Below are 16438 nucleotides of genomic sequence, written 5' to 3' on the forward strand. Positions count from 1 at the left end.
GCAAGAGCAGTATACGTGTTTGTCACGTACCTCCAAAAACGAAAATTGCCACAATATTCGAGTAAAGATGACATTTTAGAGCGTTTTCTTATACATTAGTAAATATAAATTTTAGCTAAATATAATCGTAAAGATACAAAAGCTAAACAATAACGAAGTCAATTTATTGTTCATCTGATTGACAATGTGTCAGTCAAAAACGTACTTACTCATTTCAAGTGGCGATATTGTTTAATAAAGAGGTTGATAAATGATAAGTGATAATTGTTTATGAAAATAAAAATACTATTTGAAATCATCCTATAAGTGGTTTGACGTCATCCGCACTTTTTGTCCGACCCCTGGTCATGTGACTTTTCGTAAACTTGCAAACTAAATAAAACCAACTCCCATTTTTAAATTGAGCTTAAACTTCACACACATAATTATGAAAGTTGGGTAACAATGCAATATTTTGGTAGGTACCTTCGAGCTGATCTGATGATGGACACAGAAAGTGGCCATAGGAACTGTGTGATAAAACAACGTCATCTTGATTAGATCTCCAGACAGAAGAATTACGACTTTTTATTTTACGGGATTCGAGTAATTTGCGGATGACGAGTGAGTACACGTACCTTGAAAAGTGGCTTCTTCTAACTAAACACACAAGTCTCTCCATTTTGGCAAGGTGTCGTAATACTAACGTAAAAAAATATTTTTAAAGAAATGTTTTGTTATTTCTTTGATTGTCGCATACGTATTAATAAATACAAAATGATTTTTGATTAAAAAAAATATATGTAAATTGGCAGTTCGTTTTGTACGACTTCCGGTTAGTACGACGTAATATCATCGGTCCCTTGGGCGTCGTTATAACCGGACTCTACTGTAGTTCCAAAACTTGAAACTTTCCGCGCAATTTGCGCATGCTCCAACTCCAAACTTTTAAAAAAGTAAACCCCTTAATAAGGTTTACCGGCCAGTTACCGGCTAGTAAAATAAAATAAAGGCTGTTTAGCTAGCGTCAAACGTACTGCATATTAAACTGACGTGACAAAGTTTTCAATTGATTATTAGATGTGAAAATCGCCAGGTGCGAGTAGGAGGGATTTCAGTGGCCCCCATTTGACCGTCGATTGCCATATTTGGCACGGCTCGCGTCTAAATATGGCCGGGCCGGCCCACCGCCCCGCGCGCCTCGCTCCACTTCCGATTCTATTATTTCTATTTACGAAATTAACTCAAAATAAAAGCTCTATTTTAATACGGGATTTCGGGCGCTGAAACTCGTGGCGTCCCGGAGCACGCTTTTCCTACAGTTGTGTCAGATTACGGCCCTAGTACGCCGTCTCGCTCGCGGAGAGTATCGGCTCCTGCGTGTGAGCGGGACGGCTAGCGGTGGAGGCGCGCGGGACGCGAACGTCGCGAAGTCAGTCACGGTCCGAGCGGCCGACCCGTCAGTCCCGCCCTCGGTTCATTCGCGTTTTCGGTCAGTCTCCGTTCGGCATTACGAACGGTGAGGTGTGTGAAGCGCGTGCGCGCACCGTTTACTGTGGCGTACTGTGAGGTTATGATGGACGCGCCCGGCGGAGCGCGGGAGCCCCGCTTCGGGTCGCCGTATGGGATGGGTCTCCTGGGAGACGTGGGGGACATGTACGGCGCGGGCCGGGCGCCGGGCTCGCTCGGCGGCGGCTCGCTGCGGCCGGGGCTGCAGCCCTGCCCGGGCCCGCGCGGCGTGAAGCGGCCCTCCGACCAGTGTTACGACGAGCGGCCGTCCCAGAGCCTAGGGCTCGACCATTGCCCCATGCCGGACATAGCAGACGATGGCTATGCATCTCTTCAGCCGAAGAAGTCACCCCCGTCCAATGGCAAGAAGACCAAAGGCCGAGTTAAGATCAAGATGGAGTACATAGACAACAAACTACGGCGATACACCACGTTCTCGAAGCGAAAGACGGGCATTATGAAGAAGGTGGGTCGCTGAGACCACTTTTGGCAATATTCCATAACAACCGTTTGATGCTGACCAGTGTTAAAAGTGCAGTAATTTCAGGCCTCCAGTTTTAGAGTACATTGAGCTCCTTATTTATAAAATTATATCTTGAAACAAGCAACCAATATGAAGAGAAAAATAATTGTTTCTTTTAACTTCAGTGCGAACCAAAGCTAATATTTATTATTAATTTATTAATTTAAAAACTTTGTTTAAATGCAGTGACTAATCTAATTTTCATTTAAATATTTATTACATTTATTATATGTACTCAAATTGAAATATTAAATATTCTAAATATTCAAAGACTAGTAGTGCACATGTGTATGCATTACAGAGAAAACATGATTGCAAATTATTTTATTGGCATGAATAACTTTAATTTTAGATATTACTACTGTAATATGTTCAATGCCAAAGTTATAAGTATGTAATGAAGCTCCAATATTGTTAGTAAAATATTTTATTATCAAATCTTCTTAGTGATCAGTTAGCAGATTGAAATTATCTTAAAAATAATTATAAAACTAGTGTCATGGGTGTGTACTTGTGGCCTGAAGTTACACAATGTATTCGTAATCAGTTAAAACTAAAAGATAAGGTAAGTAATTTGATTTTTGAATGAGAAAATCAACTTTTTCATTATTATGGTTGTCAAGTTTAGAGGTTATGTTGCTACAACAGTGAACTCATGGAATATTGCCGAAAATGTGTCTAAATGATTTTTTTACACTACATATATATTATTTTACATTAGCCGATATCTAAAAGGTCCGTTTACGGCATATTTACGGTGATTTAGTGCTTATTTGTGGCGAATGTTTTGACAGGTGACAGCTAAGACGATTTCATATTGTGAGTAATAACAATGTTATTTCGACCTTTCTTTGGCTAAAACGACTTATTTAGATATAAATATACTTAGAAGTGACTTGTAGTGAGTGAATTTCTTGCAATAATACATATTAATTTACATTTTATTTATGACAATCAGCTGTGACAGCTACATTTGTCGTGACGTTGTCACTAGATGGCGCCACTTGGTACGTTCGGTGAAGCTAGTGATGTACTTTTATTTCGATTATAGAGTCTGTGCGGAAAGAGAAGAGTCGTGGCAGAAACGGGAACTAACATTTTAAATTTTATATGGCAATCAAACCTTTGACACCTGTCTTGTAAAAAGTAAACAAACTTCTGTCAATGTATATTTTTATTAACAAAAACCGCCAAGTTTTATGTATAAAATATTTTCAAAACACGATAAAACCGTACATAAAACCACAAGGAAAATTATATTTAACATTGTTCGGTTTTGTCAGCGGGAAGAAAACGGCTAAAAGCCGACTATCGAATTACAAAAAGTCGCGGAACGTGTTTCCGCTATTCGCGGGTATTGATGTTGTATTTAATATTAAATAATTACCTATTTAATAAGCCCCCTAAGTAACTTGTCTCCGGTACATAATCGGTAAGTATCTTCTCTCTTCTTCCTTGCGTTATCCCGGCATTTCGCCACGGCTCATGAGAGCCTGGGGTCCGCTTGACAACTAATCCCATGATTTGACGTAGGCACTAGTTTTTACGAAAGCGACTGCCATCTGACCTTTCAACCCAGAGGGTAAACTAGGCCTTATTGGGATTAGTCCGGTTTCCTCACGATGTTTTCCTTCACCGTAAAGCGACTGGTAAATATCAAATGATATTTCGTACATAAGTTCCGAAAAACTCATTGGTACAAGCCGGGGTTTGAACCCGCGACCTCCAGATTGCAAGTCACACGCTCTCACCGCTAGGCCACCAGTGCTTTTATAATCGGTAAGTATATTCATTCAAAATATATTAATTTTCATAAATATGCAGGTCATTCATGATCTTTAAAATAACTGACAAATAGTCTTGATACTTGCCATTTTATGCATATTTATATGTAATTTCTTTTTCAGGATTGTGTAAAAGTACCTACGGTATCTCGAATAAAAGACCGCTAAGTAGGTGATATGCAAGAATTCGTAATCTACGTGCCGGATTCAAGCACATCCAGTTCAGATGAAGATAGTTCTATGAGTGTCCCTGGTTGTTTTGAAGCTAGCTCAAACATAAGTGACATTGAATATTTTAATTCAGACTTCGATTACAAAGAATGAAACTTTTTCTAATAAAATATTTCTTTATTTGTAAGTTTGTTTACTAGGTTCTGAATAAAACTTTTTCTAATAAAATATTTCTTTATTTGTAGGTTATGTTAGTTACGAAATTATATTTCATATTTAGCAGTGACTTTTCGTATCGTGATTGACGGCGTAATATCGTGAGATGAGAGAACCGGACATATCCCAATAAGGCCTACCTACTTATGCACTATTTTTATTCATATTCATATTTATTATTAATAATGTACACATACATTACAAGTCAAGTTTACAATGGGTGAAATATATCCCAGATAAAATTACAGTTCTATTGCCCAATTTATACCCGATCTACCCGGTTTAAATAACTGTTGGAATGCACAGATTAGGCAGTACATAAATGAGACTCTATCTAGTTTGGTACTAAAATTACAGTTGTATTGGGCAGATTCTTAACTAGTTTTAGCAGTTTTGTCAATCGCAGTCACTTTTTAGTGTCTGAGACATAAAAACAAGTGTGTTTTAAAAAGAAAACTAGTGCCTGCGCTAAATCAGAGGATTGAGTTGACGAGCCGACACCACCACCAGGCTCCGTTTAGTAAGCCGTGGTAAAAAACCGGAACAAAAGGGATTCAAGTATCATGACCTTTAGTGTCGTACTATAATCACGTGACCAGTGTTGTCAGCATAGCAAAAACCATAAAATAGCACTGGCGCGCCCTCAAATCCCACGACTCTTCTCTTTCCGCACAGACTCTACGTGGTATATTATCTTCACAATCGACACTATATAGAATAGAATAGAAGAATAAAGATCATTTATTTCAGCAAAGGTTACAGATATACCAGGGGTCTCCGCACTAGGCAATGCCTGTATCGCGGGGAACCAAATTACAATTAAATATCAGAGCTGTTACAATTAGTCTAACATTTAGTAAGAAACTACTTACTTAAATATGCTGTAATTATTTTCGAAATATAAAATTAACATCGATTTAGCTGTGCGTAATATGATAATAATCATTGAAAACTTCAAACACGAAAGTTGTTGAAACCTGAAATTAAACGGAATTAGGTATAAACTAGGATGACACAAGATGTTAAATCCATATGGTGCAGTGAGGAAAAACCTAAAACCAATAAATACGGAACTTTGTTCTTAAGAGTCAGAATGATTTTAGAATAAATATACAATTTGACTTTTTTAAATGTGCATCAAACGGCGCCAGGTTCGAATTCTAAACCCGTAAAATACGCAAATGGATGGTTTATTTACGTATAATATCTACCTGCAGCATTACTTATACCTATATTTCATTGACAGCAGGCAGGCAGAGTTCATTGGCAATATAATATAATTTTTCCTATCAATAACACAGGATCATTTTCGTAAAAATACCTAGCATTTTGGTGGTGGTGGTTCACCTTGGAGGAAGCTTTTAACCTGCAGAATAATTCACAGAAAAAATGTCACCATTTTCTATAGGTAGGTACCTATATACTTCGATTTATCCTTCCTTCATACGATCAAATTTAATACAATCTCCCGCGTAATACACCATTTACAGTAGACCATATACTGGAGTCAGTTATGTAACGCTGCCATACATGATCCAAAAATTTTTTATTAAGTTATGAGCTTCATCACATCTGATATTTGAGTAATTCTAAGCATTTCTAGCCTGGGGTGGGGGGGAGGGTGGGGTACAGAGACGGCCGCCACCCGCCATCTTTAAAAAAAATCTATTCTGATCCGGGTGGGTACTAGGGCAAGTTTGGTATCATTTGCGTATAAACCAAAGACGTAGAATTCATTGCTGATATTTGTTTTTTACAGTTTCATAGTAATTTTACAAGAAAAACGTAAAAAGGTGAAAAATTTGGTTGGAGATTTTTGCTACGCGGAGCCGAAACTACAAAAGATAGAAAGTTGAAATTTGCGCACTAGATTACATTTATAAAGTGTACAAGAGATAAGAAGCGATTTTGAGAAATTCAACCCCTAAGGGGGTTAAAAAGGGGATGAAAGTTTGTATGGGGTTCAAGTTTTATTTTAAGCTAGGAATTTGAAACTTCGTAAAACGATATATTATTAAAATACAAGAAAACTGATTTCAGCGTTTTTGAAAATTCATCCTCTAAGGTGGTGAAAAGGGGGTTCAAAGTTTGTATGGATATCAAAACATTTTTCGAACCCGGGACTTGAATCTTTGTATTTGGGGATATTATTAAAAGACAGGAAAAGTAATTTCAGCGTTTTGTAAAATTCATCCCCTAACAGGGTTAAAAAGGGGTTGAAAGTTTGAATCCATTACAAATCCGAGTAGACACACATTTCTTATTGCCTCCCAGGCTTGAAATGCTTAGAATTACTCAAGGAACATATGTGATGAAGCTCATAGCTTAATAAAAAATTTTTGGGTCAACTTTATAACTGCTTCCGCTAATACAACTTATTCTCTTATTATACCGGGTGTGGCCTGTAACATTGTACTCCTCAAACGGTGACACTTTTGTTCAACAACTTTTAATAATTATGAAGTATTAAAACTCTCTATTTTTCATATAAAATATATATTAATTTCAATGGACGCCATCGCCACGCCATATCATTGTGATTGAGATTGCTTGTCACGCCATAAACAACAAATATTTGCAATACATTGCGTCTTAGAATAAACTTTAAAGTGTATTAAAAATCAAACCACAAGTTATTTTCAAAAGTTGGACAGTATGAGGAGTACAGCCTACAGTTTAATTTTTTGCTCATATTACAGGCCACACCCGGTATTTCATATTTGTTTATTCAGTATTACAATTATCAATAAACCTAAGTTTTATGACGGTGAGTTTAATATGAATGGCTTAAGACGTGTTTTAAAGTGCTTTCAGAATCTCTTAAGCTGGTTTACTACTGCATTTGTTACACCAATAATTATCAATTACGATAATTATAGGCACTTAGGTTTAATACTTAACTGTATTTTAATAAGTTGACCTCATAAGCGCAATAAACATTTATTAGTTTTATTCCGTATAAATTATAGACCGATATGTAGATACATTACTGCGGAATGACTAGATCGCTCCATATCAATAGAATATATATGTCGCAGTAAGATAGATAAAGCCGTTATATAGTTATAACCCTAGGGATATAATTATATGACGTAACATAGTTATATGAAAGCGATTCATTAATATCTTACTAGGTATATAACTATAATACGGCTTTAGTTTAGTGATATAGTTATATTACTGGATTAAGTTTAGTGATATAGTTATATTACTGGATTAAGTTTAGTGAAATGATTGTAGGTAGGAGTGCAGCGGTGCGGCGGAGGTATAGTTATATCCCTAGGGATATAGTTATATGCCGTATAATACTTTTTAGCAATATTACGTAAAAGTACAGGTCGATTCACGAAAGCTGGCGCGAGATTTCTACTGAGTGACAGCTATTTTCATTGAAATTCTGTCAAATCTCGCTCCAGCTTTCGTTAATCGATCGCAATGCCTCATAAACCCTTAAAAATAGCAGCATGAAAATATATATAATAGTTATCTTACTAGGAATAGGATTATAATACGGCATATAACTATATCCCTAGGGATATAACTAAACCTCCGCCGCACTGCCGCACTCCTAATACCTACAATTACTATCTTACTAGGAATATGATTATAATACGTAGTTACGTACTATACGGCATATAACTATATCCCTAGGGATATAACTATACCTCCGCCGCACCGCTGCACCCCTACTTACAATTATTTCACTAAACTTAATCCAGTAATATAACTATATCACTAAATTAAAGCCGTATTATAGTTATATACCTAGTAAGATAGTAATGAATCGCTTTCGTATAACTATGTTACGTCATATAATTATATCCCTAGGGTTATAACTATATAACGGCTATATCTATCTTACTGCGACATATGTATTTATTTTCGTACATAAGTTTACTGCCTGCAAATATTTAAAATCACTAAATACTTACCTACAAATTTAAAAGTTACCCTTACTACAAATTTAATAGTTAGTTAAATATTATAAAATCTTTTTTTGTTGTTGTTTTTGATTCATCACAATTCGTTAGGTATCTCTAAATATCTATTAATTGACGAGAACGCATAGTAAATACGTAATTGGTCACATTTACTTCAGGGATTGCATACGGATTGAATACATACAATACATATCATTCACATCACACACAAAACCTTCGCGCACGTCCTCTTACTTCTGAAATGGTCATTTTTTCTGATTAATCATGTATTGAAATCAAATAAGTAAGCGTTTAAAATTGAATAATTTTACGGTTTAGACTCGCTTGTTTTTAGTCACTCGCGCGACATGTTTCGGAGAGCCTAGGTCTCCTTTCAGTCACTAACAAATTATTCAATGTTAAACTGCAAAACGTAATTCAAGACCAAAAAAAGTAAGAAAAGTTGCCACTTTTTTACTAGCGCGTCTTGTATTTATGTACAAATAAGTAAATAAAAGTATTTTTTTTAAAGTAGGAGTAAAATTACTAATAAACAAATTATCTTAGCGTGATTATTTATCAAAAAGAATTTACAAATTTTACAAACGAATTATTGCAGTGGCAAAATTGTCTTACTTTTTTTGGTCTTGAATTACATTTTGCAGTATAGTATGTCTCACAACAGTTTAAATTCGATTATTGGGTTTAAAATTTCACGCCGGTAGAGTACTCAGCAGTTGATACTTATCGGCCACGTCAATCCAAATTAGGCACCAATCAAAATCGTAAGCGCAGAAATGTAAACGAAATCCGTCCTTTATTACGTGAAATATCGAAACTGTAATTACCATACTTAAGCAGTGAGCATGTAGAACAACTTTTACTCTATGACGTTTGGAAATTCGCTTAAAATTGCTCTCGAAAACTCAACTTGTCAACAAGTTTTGTTCATTGGCAAAACGGGTTTGGTTGCGTGAAATTTGTTACAGTTAACTTTTGACCGATTTGCACAAGCTTTTTTCAAGCTTTCTACCTTCTTATCTTGCGAGTGATATCTGTTTGGTTTATATTATGCAAGATGGTATTTATTATACCATATCTTTATTTTATATACCTACTTAGTTCAACCTTTTTATTATCTAATTACAATATTAGTAAAGGTAAAAGCCGCTGAAGCGATCGCTTTTTAAATAATTTAGATTTAATTCCACTTAAATCTCTGGAGGCAATTTTATTTTAAGCAACTGAAGCCAAAGCTTTTGAGCCCTCCTAAACTTTTGATTACCCATCTGTCTGGGGCAATATCGCGGCACAAGAGATTAAAACTTTGTTTTCCAATATATATTCAATTTGTTGTTAATTTCTTGTAAAAGTTGCTTTTATATTTGCCAACTTTGATCACATTTTAGTTTTAAATTTAATATTGATCAGTTTATTCTTTATGAAATAAGATTATGTGACAAAGTAAATAGGTTAGATACCATACTAAGGTTTTAGAAAATAGTCAAAAGGGTGTTTCAATGACTCATTCATACGAAAACATCATAAAATAAAACAAACATTCAAATATTCTAAGATTCTAATTGATGCATAAAAATCGTTGACAATAAATAAAATGCACTTTAACTATTACGCGTTTAAAACTATCTATACATATACTTAATGAAACAATCTTAATCCAAACGCACACGGCTATCCTTTTGTAAAGTTGATTAGAAACGTATCTAAAGTCTTAATAGCCATCAAAACGTTCCGCGCGGCTTCATTACCCGCGCCCGCGCATTGTCAATCTATGCGCGTAGAGACGTCACCGCGGACCGTGTAGGGATGTCTGTCAAAATTCACCATGCTGGTCGGTGTAGGGGACAAACGGTTAAATGGAAAATGTAAATATAACAAAACAGCTAATAGTAAAGACTATTAGCTGTTCACAACGAGGTCAATTCAGTATATTTACATTTTTTGCTGTCGTCTTTGAGTGCTAGCCAACAGGGTGATGACGATAGAAAGATAAGCAGTTTAAAACTGTCTAAATAATTCTTTAATTTTCATGGCAAATAAGTAGAATTACCACTGGGATTTTCTTTAAACTTAGTACATACTACTGTAACTAAACCAAAGGCGGTGAAATGAGCTGATACAAGTGTTATGTCTAACAAATAAAATCACTACAAAAGTGTATTAGGGTAGGTTTATACCTAATAATAAGATGATATTTCGACACTCTAAACCCGTATATTCTGCTTTTGGACTCTTGCCAAGCAATTACTTCCTAGGCGTAGTAGTAGTTGGCAGTTTCGGCTTCTTTTATTATTTCTTATAGTCCATAAAAACGTGTGCATAATTAACATGTTTGTAGATATTATAGCTTATAAAAATGCCAAATGGATTTTGAAAACGAAAAGAACAATTTATTTTGTCCAAATCCCGTTACGGTTTTTGAAATTTTCCTACTAAAACATACTACCTAGATAAAGCGAGCCCTAGGCGTTTCCTGTAACTTGCGGCACATTCCCGGGTCTCGCACGCAAGCGCTGTCGCGCAGCGGGTATCAAAGTCGGCGGCGTGCTCTGTTGTTACTTGTTAGCTGGACGCATCCGACCTCGTTACCGCGGTAATAGCCCTTTGCTTTTTAATTTTTAATTAATGACAGTTGGGAATCGCCAATATTACCGTATGCTAATTCTTTATCGATATCGATGTTTATGCATGCAGCTCTTCACTGTTTGGAATTATGACGTTTAATTATTATGAATATTATTCCACTGATTTACATTGCTGATACATTGACGTTTGCGTTAAATAAAATAATAAATTCATTCATCATATTCAATTCATTCATCTATCGATAATTTGAAAGATTAATAAGTGGCGAGGAAAATTGTGGATTAGGGTTTAGAAAATTGTACTGCGTGTAATTCATATTCTTTATGGTTATAAAAACGTAAAAGGTTGGATTTAATATGTAGCATATATAGTAATTTCTATGGTCATCGGATGTACTTTCATAATTATCAATTGATAGTATTAAATCACGTTACTCCAACCATAGGTCCTAAGTTGTCATATCTGCCTTTATTTCTCCGCTTAGACCCTGATCTAGACCTAGTTGTCAAACATCGTGACCCACAATTGATCCAATGGTCGCACTGTGGAGTTATGAGTGGGCACCCCCAAGCGGAACTTAATTACGGAGCCCCAGGGGCCTGGCCGGCGACACGACGGCATTTGTTGTCCATGCCGGTATTGTACCCGCTCTTATGTAATTGCCGTGTACCCGGCCTTTGATGTAGTCTGCAGGACGTAAAGGTTGTCTATGGCCCTTTATCTGCCGCGCCCGGCATTTCTCTCCGCCGTTTATCTTTCAGCAAAAAGCATTTCCCTGTACGGTGAAATCTTTAATCAAATTTCCCCCACGCCCAATCTACCCGGATGTAGATTTATTTTAAACAAAAAGATAGACTTTATAAAATATAATGACCCTCATTGTATACTCCTTTCCGAAGCGTGAATTATACAGTCCGATATTGGCGCCCCGATAGTCCTTTAAGAGGACATTTTAATAAATTTAAAATAACGATTATCGTTGTCTGGCGGAGTCGTGATTTCGTTAGGTTCGTGGTTCGGTCTACGGCCGGAATAAGTCGTCACGAGCGATTACTAAATTAATTAGGACCTAGCTCGGATGTAGATTGCGCTCGAGATTATTTTCCCACACGACCCGACGTTTAGATCTTAACGTTTTGTAACTATTGTTTACTACATAAGTTTGCAGGATAAATTTGCATATTGTTTTCCTTTTTTTCGCCACCACCTTTTTTCGGCATCATAAGCTATCAAGATTGTTTTTTTTCTTAGTACAAGATGAGCTGCGGACAGGAGTGCGAACGGGGCTGTTCCGAAATGAGACAATTATATGTTGCGCCTACACTAATTGCGGCGCGGGCGCGCATCTGCGACCCATATCTCACGGCCCGCAGTTTTGTAATGCTAATGCGGCGGGTGCGACCTGTGTGGCGCTGCTTTGTATTTTGGTTGCTTCTGCTTGATTGTGTAAGGAGATTAACAGCCTTCCTTTTAATGGCTAGACTGTTCGTTTTAAATGTTGTACCTGTTCGGCTTTTCCAATTTTTTTTTAAATGTTAGTTGCAGTCTTACTTAAATTTCAAATACTCGTAGTGATATGTAAATGTTTAGCAAAACAAAAAATTGTGTTTACATTAAATCTGTCGATTATTTACTTTAAACTTATTCACATCACTAAGCGTTGTCAATTCTGTCATAGACAAGATTTGTTTTTTTTTTTGTATCATAGTATAAACTAAAGTGCCTAATATGGACTCCTTCGTATTAGGAGCGCAGAGGAGAAGAGGAGTAACGCCTTGAGTGTTCCCTTTGTGCTTAATGCCATCTATCGCTGTTTTTTTCAAACTTTGACTTCGGTCATTTGTTTCAATGACACTAGTGAGCTAGTGACGTTAAGATTGACGTAGTGTATGTAGGGCTAAAGAAGAAGAAAAATTAAATTCCTTATCTTTTCCAAATTCAATCCACATTTTAATTAAAATATATACTTTGCGGTCACCAATTAAGAAATAGGTGTTGAAGATATGTTGTAATGACAGATAACATCGGCGACTTGTGAGGTGTCAACGAGTGTTGCAAAACAGTTTGGTTGAACTTTAATGAGAATACCAAACGCGACTGTTTAACCGACCAAACTACCAGGAGTTCATGACAATACGATAGGTTGCGCTGAGCGTCCAAGTTGATGCGACCCGTAATTTGACTACCGAACGCGTGGAGTTAGGTGGCGTCCGCGGGGTATAGAAGGTCAAGCATAATTGGCCGATGAGAAGGGAATGTCTGGCGTTTTGGCCCGCCTCCCAACACCTTACTCGAACGCCTCACTATCATGCAAGCCTAGTACTTCGCGCTGCCAATCCGCAGTGTAACCAGTAACCACATATCAATTTAAATTTGATTTTTTTGTTTTCCCAATCAAATCAAACGTGAGAAAGCTACCGTAACTTACGGCTATCAATCGCATTGCAAATCCTTACGCCCCAGCTGACAAGTTGTCATTGTCAATAGTTAAACTGATTAGTCTGGAAGATCGACAGTCTGTCCCGGTGCCGTCGGACTAATCGGCCGATTTATCGGCCGCGCGGTTCGTTAGTCGTCGGTCTATATCAAAGAGTTTTCGAGACTCACGACCAGAATGTTTATGGCGAGGTTTTTCGAGAAAACTCTACATAAAACACAAGTATGTGCACGATTGCGTTGTAGGTACAGGGACATTGGGCCCGATTCGGATTTTGAAATAGACATCTATTAGATATATTTTAGACATCACCAAGATACGATAACGATATGTTTAAGATCTAACCTGTCAAATTTGACATTTGCGCGATTCTGGAGATACTCTTGAACGAATTCCACAGGATATGACTTAGAGATCCAATTCACATCTAATAGATATCTTACTCTATCTAACGTAAAAGTGACATTGGTTGCCCGAATTGCGCTGCAAAAGAAAACTAGTTGATATCTAATCTATAACGTATCTAGAATGGATCTAGTACGTGTCGTCTCTTGGGAATATCTTGAAGTTCGAATACGGCAGATTAGCGTAGGAATGTTGATAGATCGCTGGATGACGCCCTATTTTATTTTGACAGTTAGGTACTTGATGATTTACCATCACTATATTATATACCCATTCTTCTAAATATTACTTATGAAAGTTGACTGAAAAAAGTTTGATTGGAATCGGTAGATCCCGTCAAGAACCCCGCCTAATATTACACAGATAAATAATACTTGTACTACTTATATTTGGATTTTATTGGGATTTTGAGTATAAGAAAACGTTACAAAATAATATGCTCATTCTAAACATTGCCGAACCAAAAGAAGTTAAATTTGAGGAGCAAAATCGATATTGCATTGAAAACTCTCTTGGTAGAATCACCATGTCTGTACATATATGTGACGTCCCACGGGTAAAGGTACCTTATGGCGATTGGCGCTTACGCTATTATTAACGCCGCTCCAATATTATTGCGGCGCTATGCGATGTAAGCGCCAGCCGCCATAAGGTACCTTTTTCCGTAGAACGTCACATATTGACTTACAATACAGTATTGTGTAACGAAAGAAAAATGCCATTATTGTGACCATTTTGATGGACGTCTCTCAAACCACTGTCAAGATTAGCTTCTGCGTGTAGGCGGGTTTTGTGTTTATACGTACGTAAAGTACGTAACTGCAACGCCGCAGTGGCTATTTCGACTTATTTAATGCGACATCTTGTGACCATCACTAATTTTGTGATAAATGGTAATGTCACCAACGAACTGTCAATTATTCGTGAAGCTAAAATGTTATCCTTCGCGATATTCGTGCTACAAAAATCGCTATGACACGCGTCTTCAGTTTTGCAGTAGGTACTTAAGGGGTCATCCATTAATTACGTCACACGAATTTCTAGGTTTTTTGACCCCTCCCCCCCTCCTTGTCACACTTGGTCACATTTGGTAAACCCCTCCCCCCTAGTGTGACGTCACATTTTTTCTACGAAATCGCCAAATCGAATTAAGTAAGTACCTAAGTATTATTAATATTTTATCAAAATATTTTTGACGATATAAATATAAGTAATTTTATAACCCAAAACTGCTTAGAAAAGAAAATTAAACGAATAAAAACGATTATCGTTTTAAAAACTTATTATTTAAATGTACAGCGAGTAAAATAATTTCAATAAATTTTCGGTTACTGATGAAGTTAAAGTGACGTCACAAAGTTTGTGTCTCCCCCCTCCCCCATGACACAATATGTCACATTTTCTTGACCCCCTCCCTCCCCCTAAACGTGTGATGTAATTAATGGATGACCCCTAATTAGCTTGTAAAGGTCTTTAAAAGTAAATTATGCCGCCGGAGGCATAACGAAATGGATACTTAAATAGTAATAGTTACTCGACTTACTCGACTACTGTATTTTAAACTGGAAGTTAATTGAAAAGCGCGGACACCTGATGTTAACACCTTTGTCATTAAATTTGATAAGTTCGTGTCAGTAAAAAACTGTCAAGATCTAGACAAGAGTGGGTGTAGAGAACAGATGAGCAAAAAAATTTGATTCTCATCCTTTTTACTTGGTTGGGGTGTGAAATATAAAAGGTTAAGTCCGCTTTTACACTAATTCACTTAAAGAATGACCTATTTTTACTAACTATAAGACTCGTTCAGTAAAGTGGTTGCATTACGTGTAGAGATAAGAGAAATTCTCGTTGGTCAAAAATAGTAAAAAAGTAGGCACTTCGATGTACATTGTATTGTATATATATCGAGATAAACAATTAATATATCCGAATTAAGAGAAAAAGATCCTAAAGTAACATTTGAACACCTTAAAAAATTCCAACTATAGTCTGTCAAGTCTTTTCCGTCAGAAGAAAAAAGCGGCAAATTTAAAAAATTGAGGTGCAAAGGGTTATCGTCCTATATAATCCGAATATCGCGCCTTTTTCTACTGACAAAGTTGACAGGCTATATTCGTCAGTATCCTAGAACCTCGACTGCGTGTTTAAAGCACCAACTGAAACCCTTAATTGAAGTGATAAATATTGGCTCGTAGCAGCTTTTTCGATTTAAATTTCAAATTCGGTCGCTGACGTTTTAATATCGTCAACTTCATAAGTTCCAGGACAATTTGAAATTGTAATTGGAATAGTTTGAATTTCTTCATCGTTCGCTAAGTGAACGTTAATAAAGGTTAGCTTTTTTATCATACTTTTTAATGTTACTCAGTTGGTTAAGTGGTTCTTGCATTAAATTTGGATTGTCTTCTAATTGGTCCTTTGTCAATTTATGTCGTTAATGTTCGTTAATTACTTTGCTTTTCTTTGTATTCATTTAGGCGACCTCTATTCTGCCAATAGTTTACTGATTTCCGGAATTCGAGTATTTTTGTTTACAATTATAATTACTAATGAATCATAGGTCATTAGCAATAACTTTTTTCAGACCGATAACCATCTTTCTACAATTATTGCATTTAATTGTTAATCACGCAAACGAAACAATACAATGTTGCATCATCTCGTTAAACCTAAATTGCAACTTTGACATCTCTTTATCATTATCAAGGCGACGACGATAATCGCGCGACAAAATTGACTTAAACTGTCTATAGCATGTTTCAAGTAATCTTGACCTGTAGCAAACTCTTTCGCAGTCGATTACAGTTAAAACTAGTTTCATCTCATTGCGAGACCCATAAAGCATCGAGCAATAAGCGGTACACACACTGCAGTCTCTCGCGCAATA

At 36.5% G+C, this 16438-nt stretch overlaps 1 protein-coding gene across 2 annotated transcripts in view; it reads left to right on the forward strand.

Annotated features, from left to right (window-relative positions):
• Positions 1–1404: 1404 nt before the first annotated feature.
• The window catches only part of LOC134668107 (serum response factor homolog), a 292300-nt gene continuing 277266 nt past the window's right edge, over positions 1405–16438 (forward strand). Inside the window, exon 1 of one of the 2 annotated variants that reach the window (XM_063525602.1) lies at positions 1405–1954. In XM_063525602.1, the coding sequence (XP_063381672.1) occupies positions 1553–1954 (402 nt within the window). In that variant the 5' untranslated portion in view covers positions 1405–1552. The remainder of the gene's footprint in view (positions 1955–16438) is intronic. The other variant, XM_063525603.1, reaches the window with a different exon arrangement.

This window comes from Cydia fagiglandana, chromosome 10 (assembly GCF_963556715.1).
Source record: "Cydia fagiglandana chromosome 10, ilCydFagi1.1, whole genome shotgun sequence".
Classification (NCBI taxonomy): domain Eukaryota; kingdom Metazoa; phylum Arthropoda; class Insecta; order Lepidoptera; family Tortricidae; genus Cydia; species Cydia fagiglandana.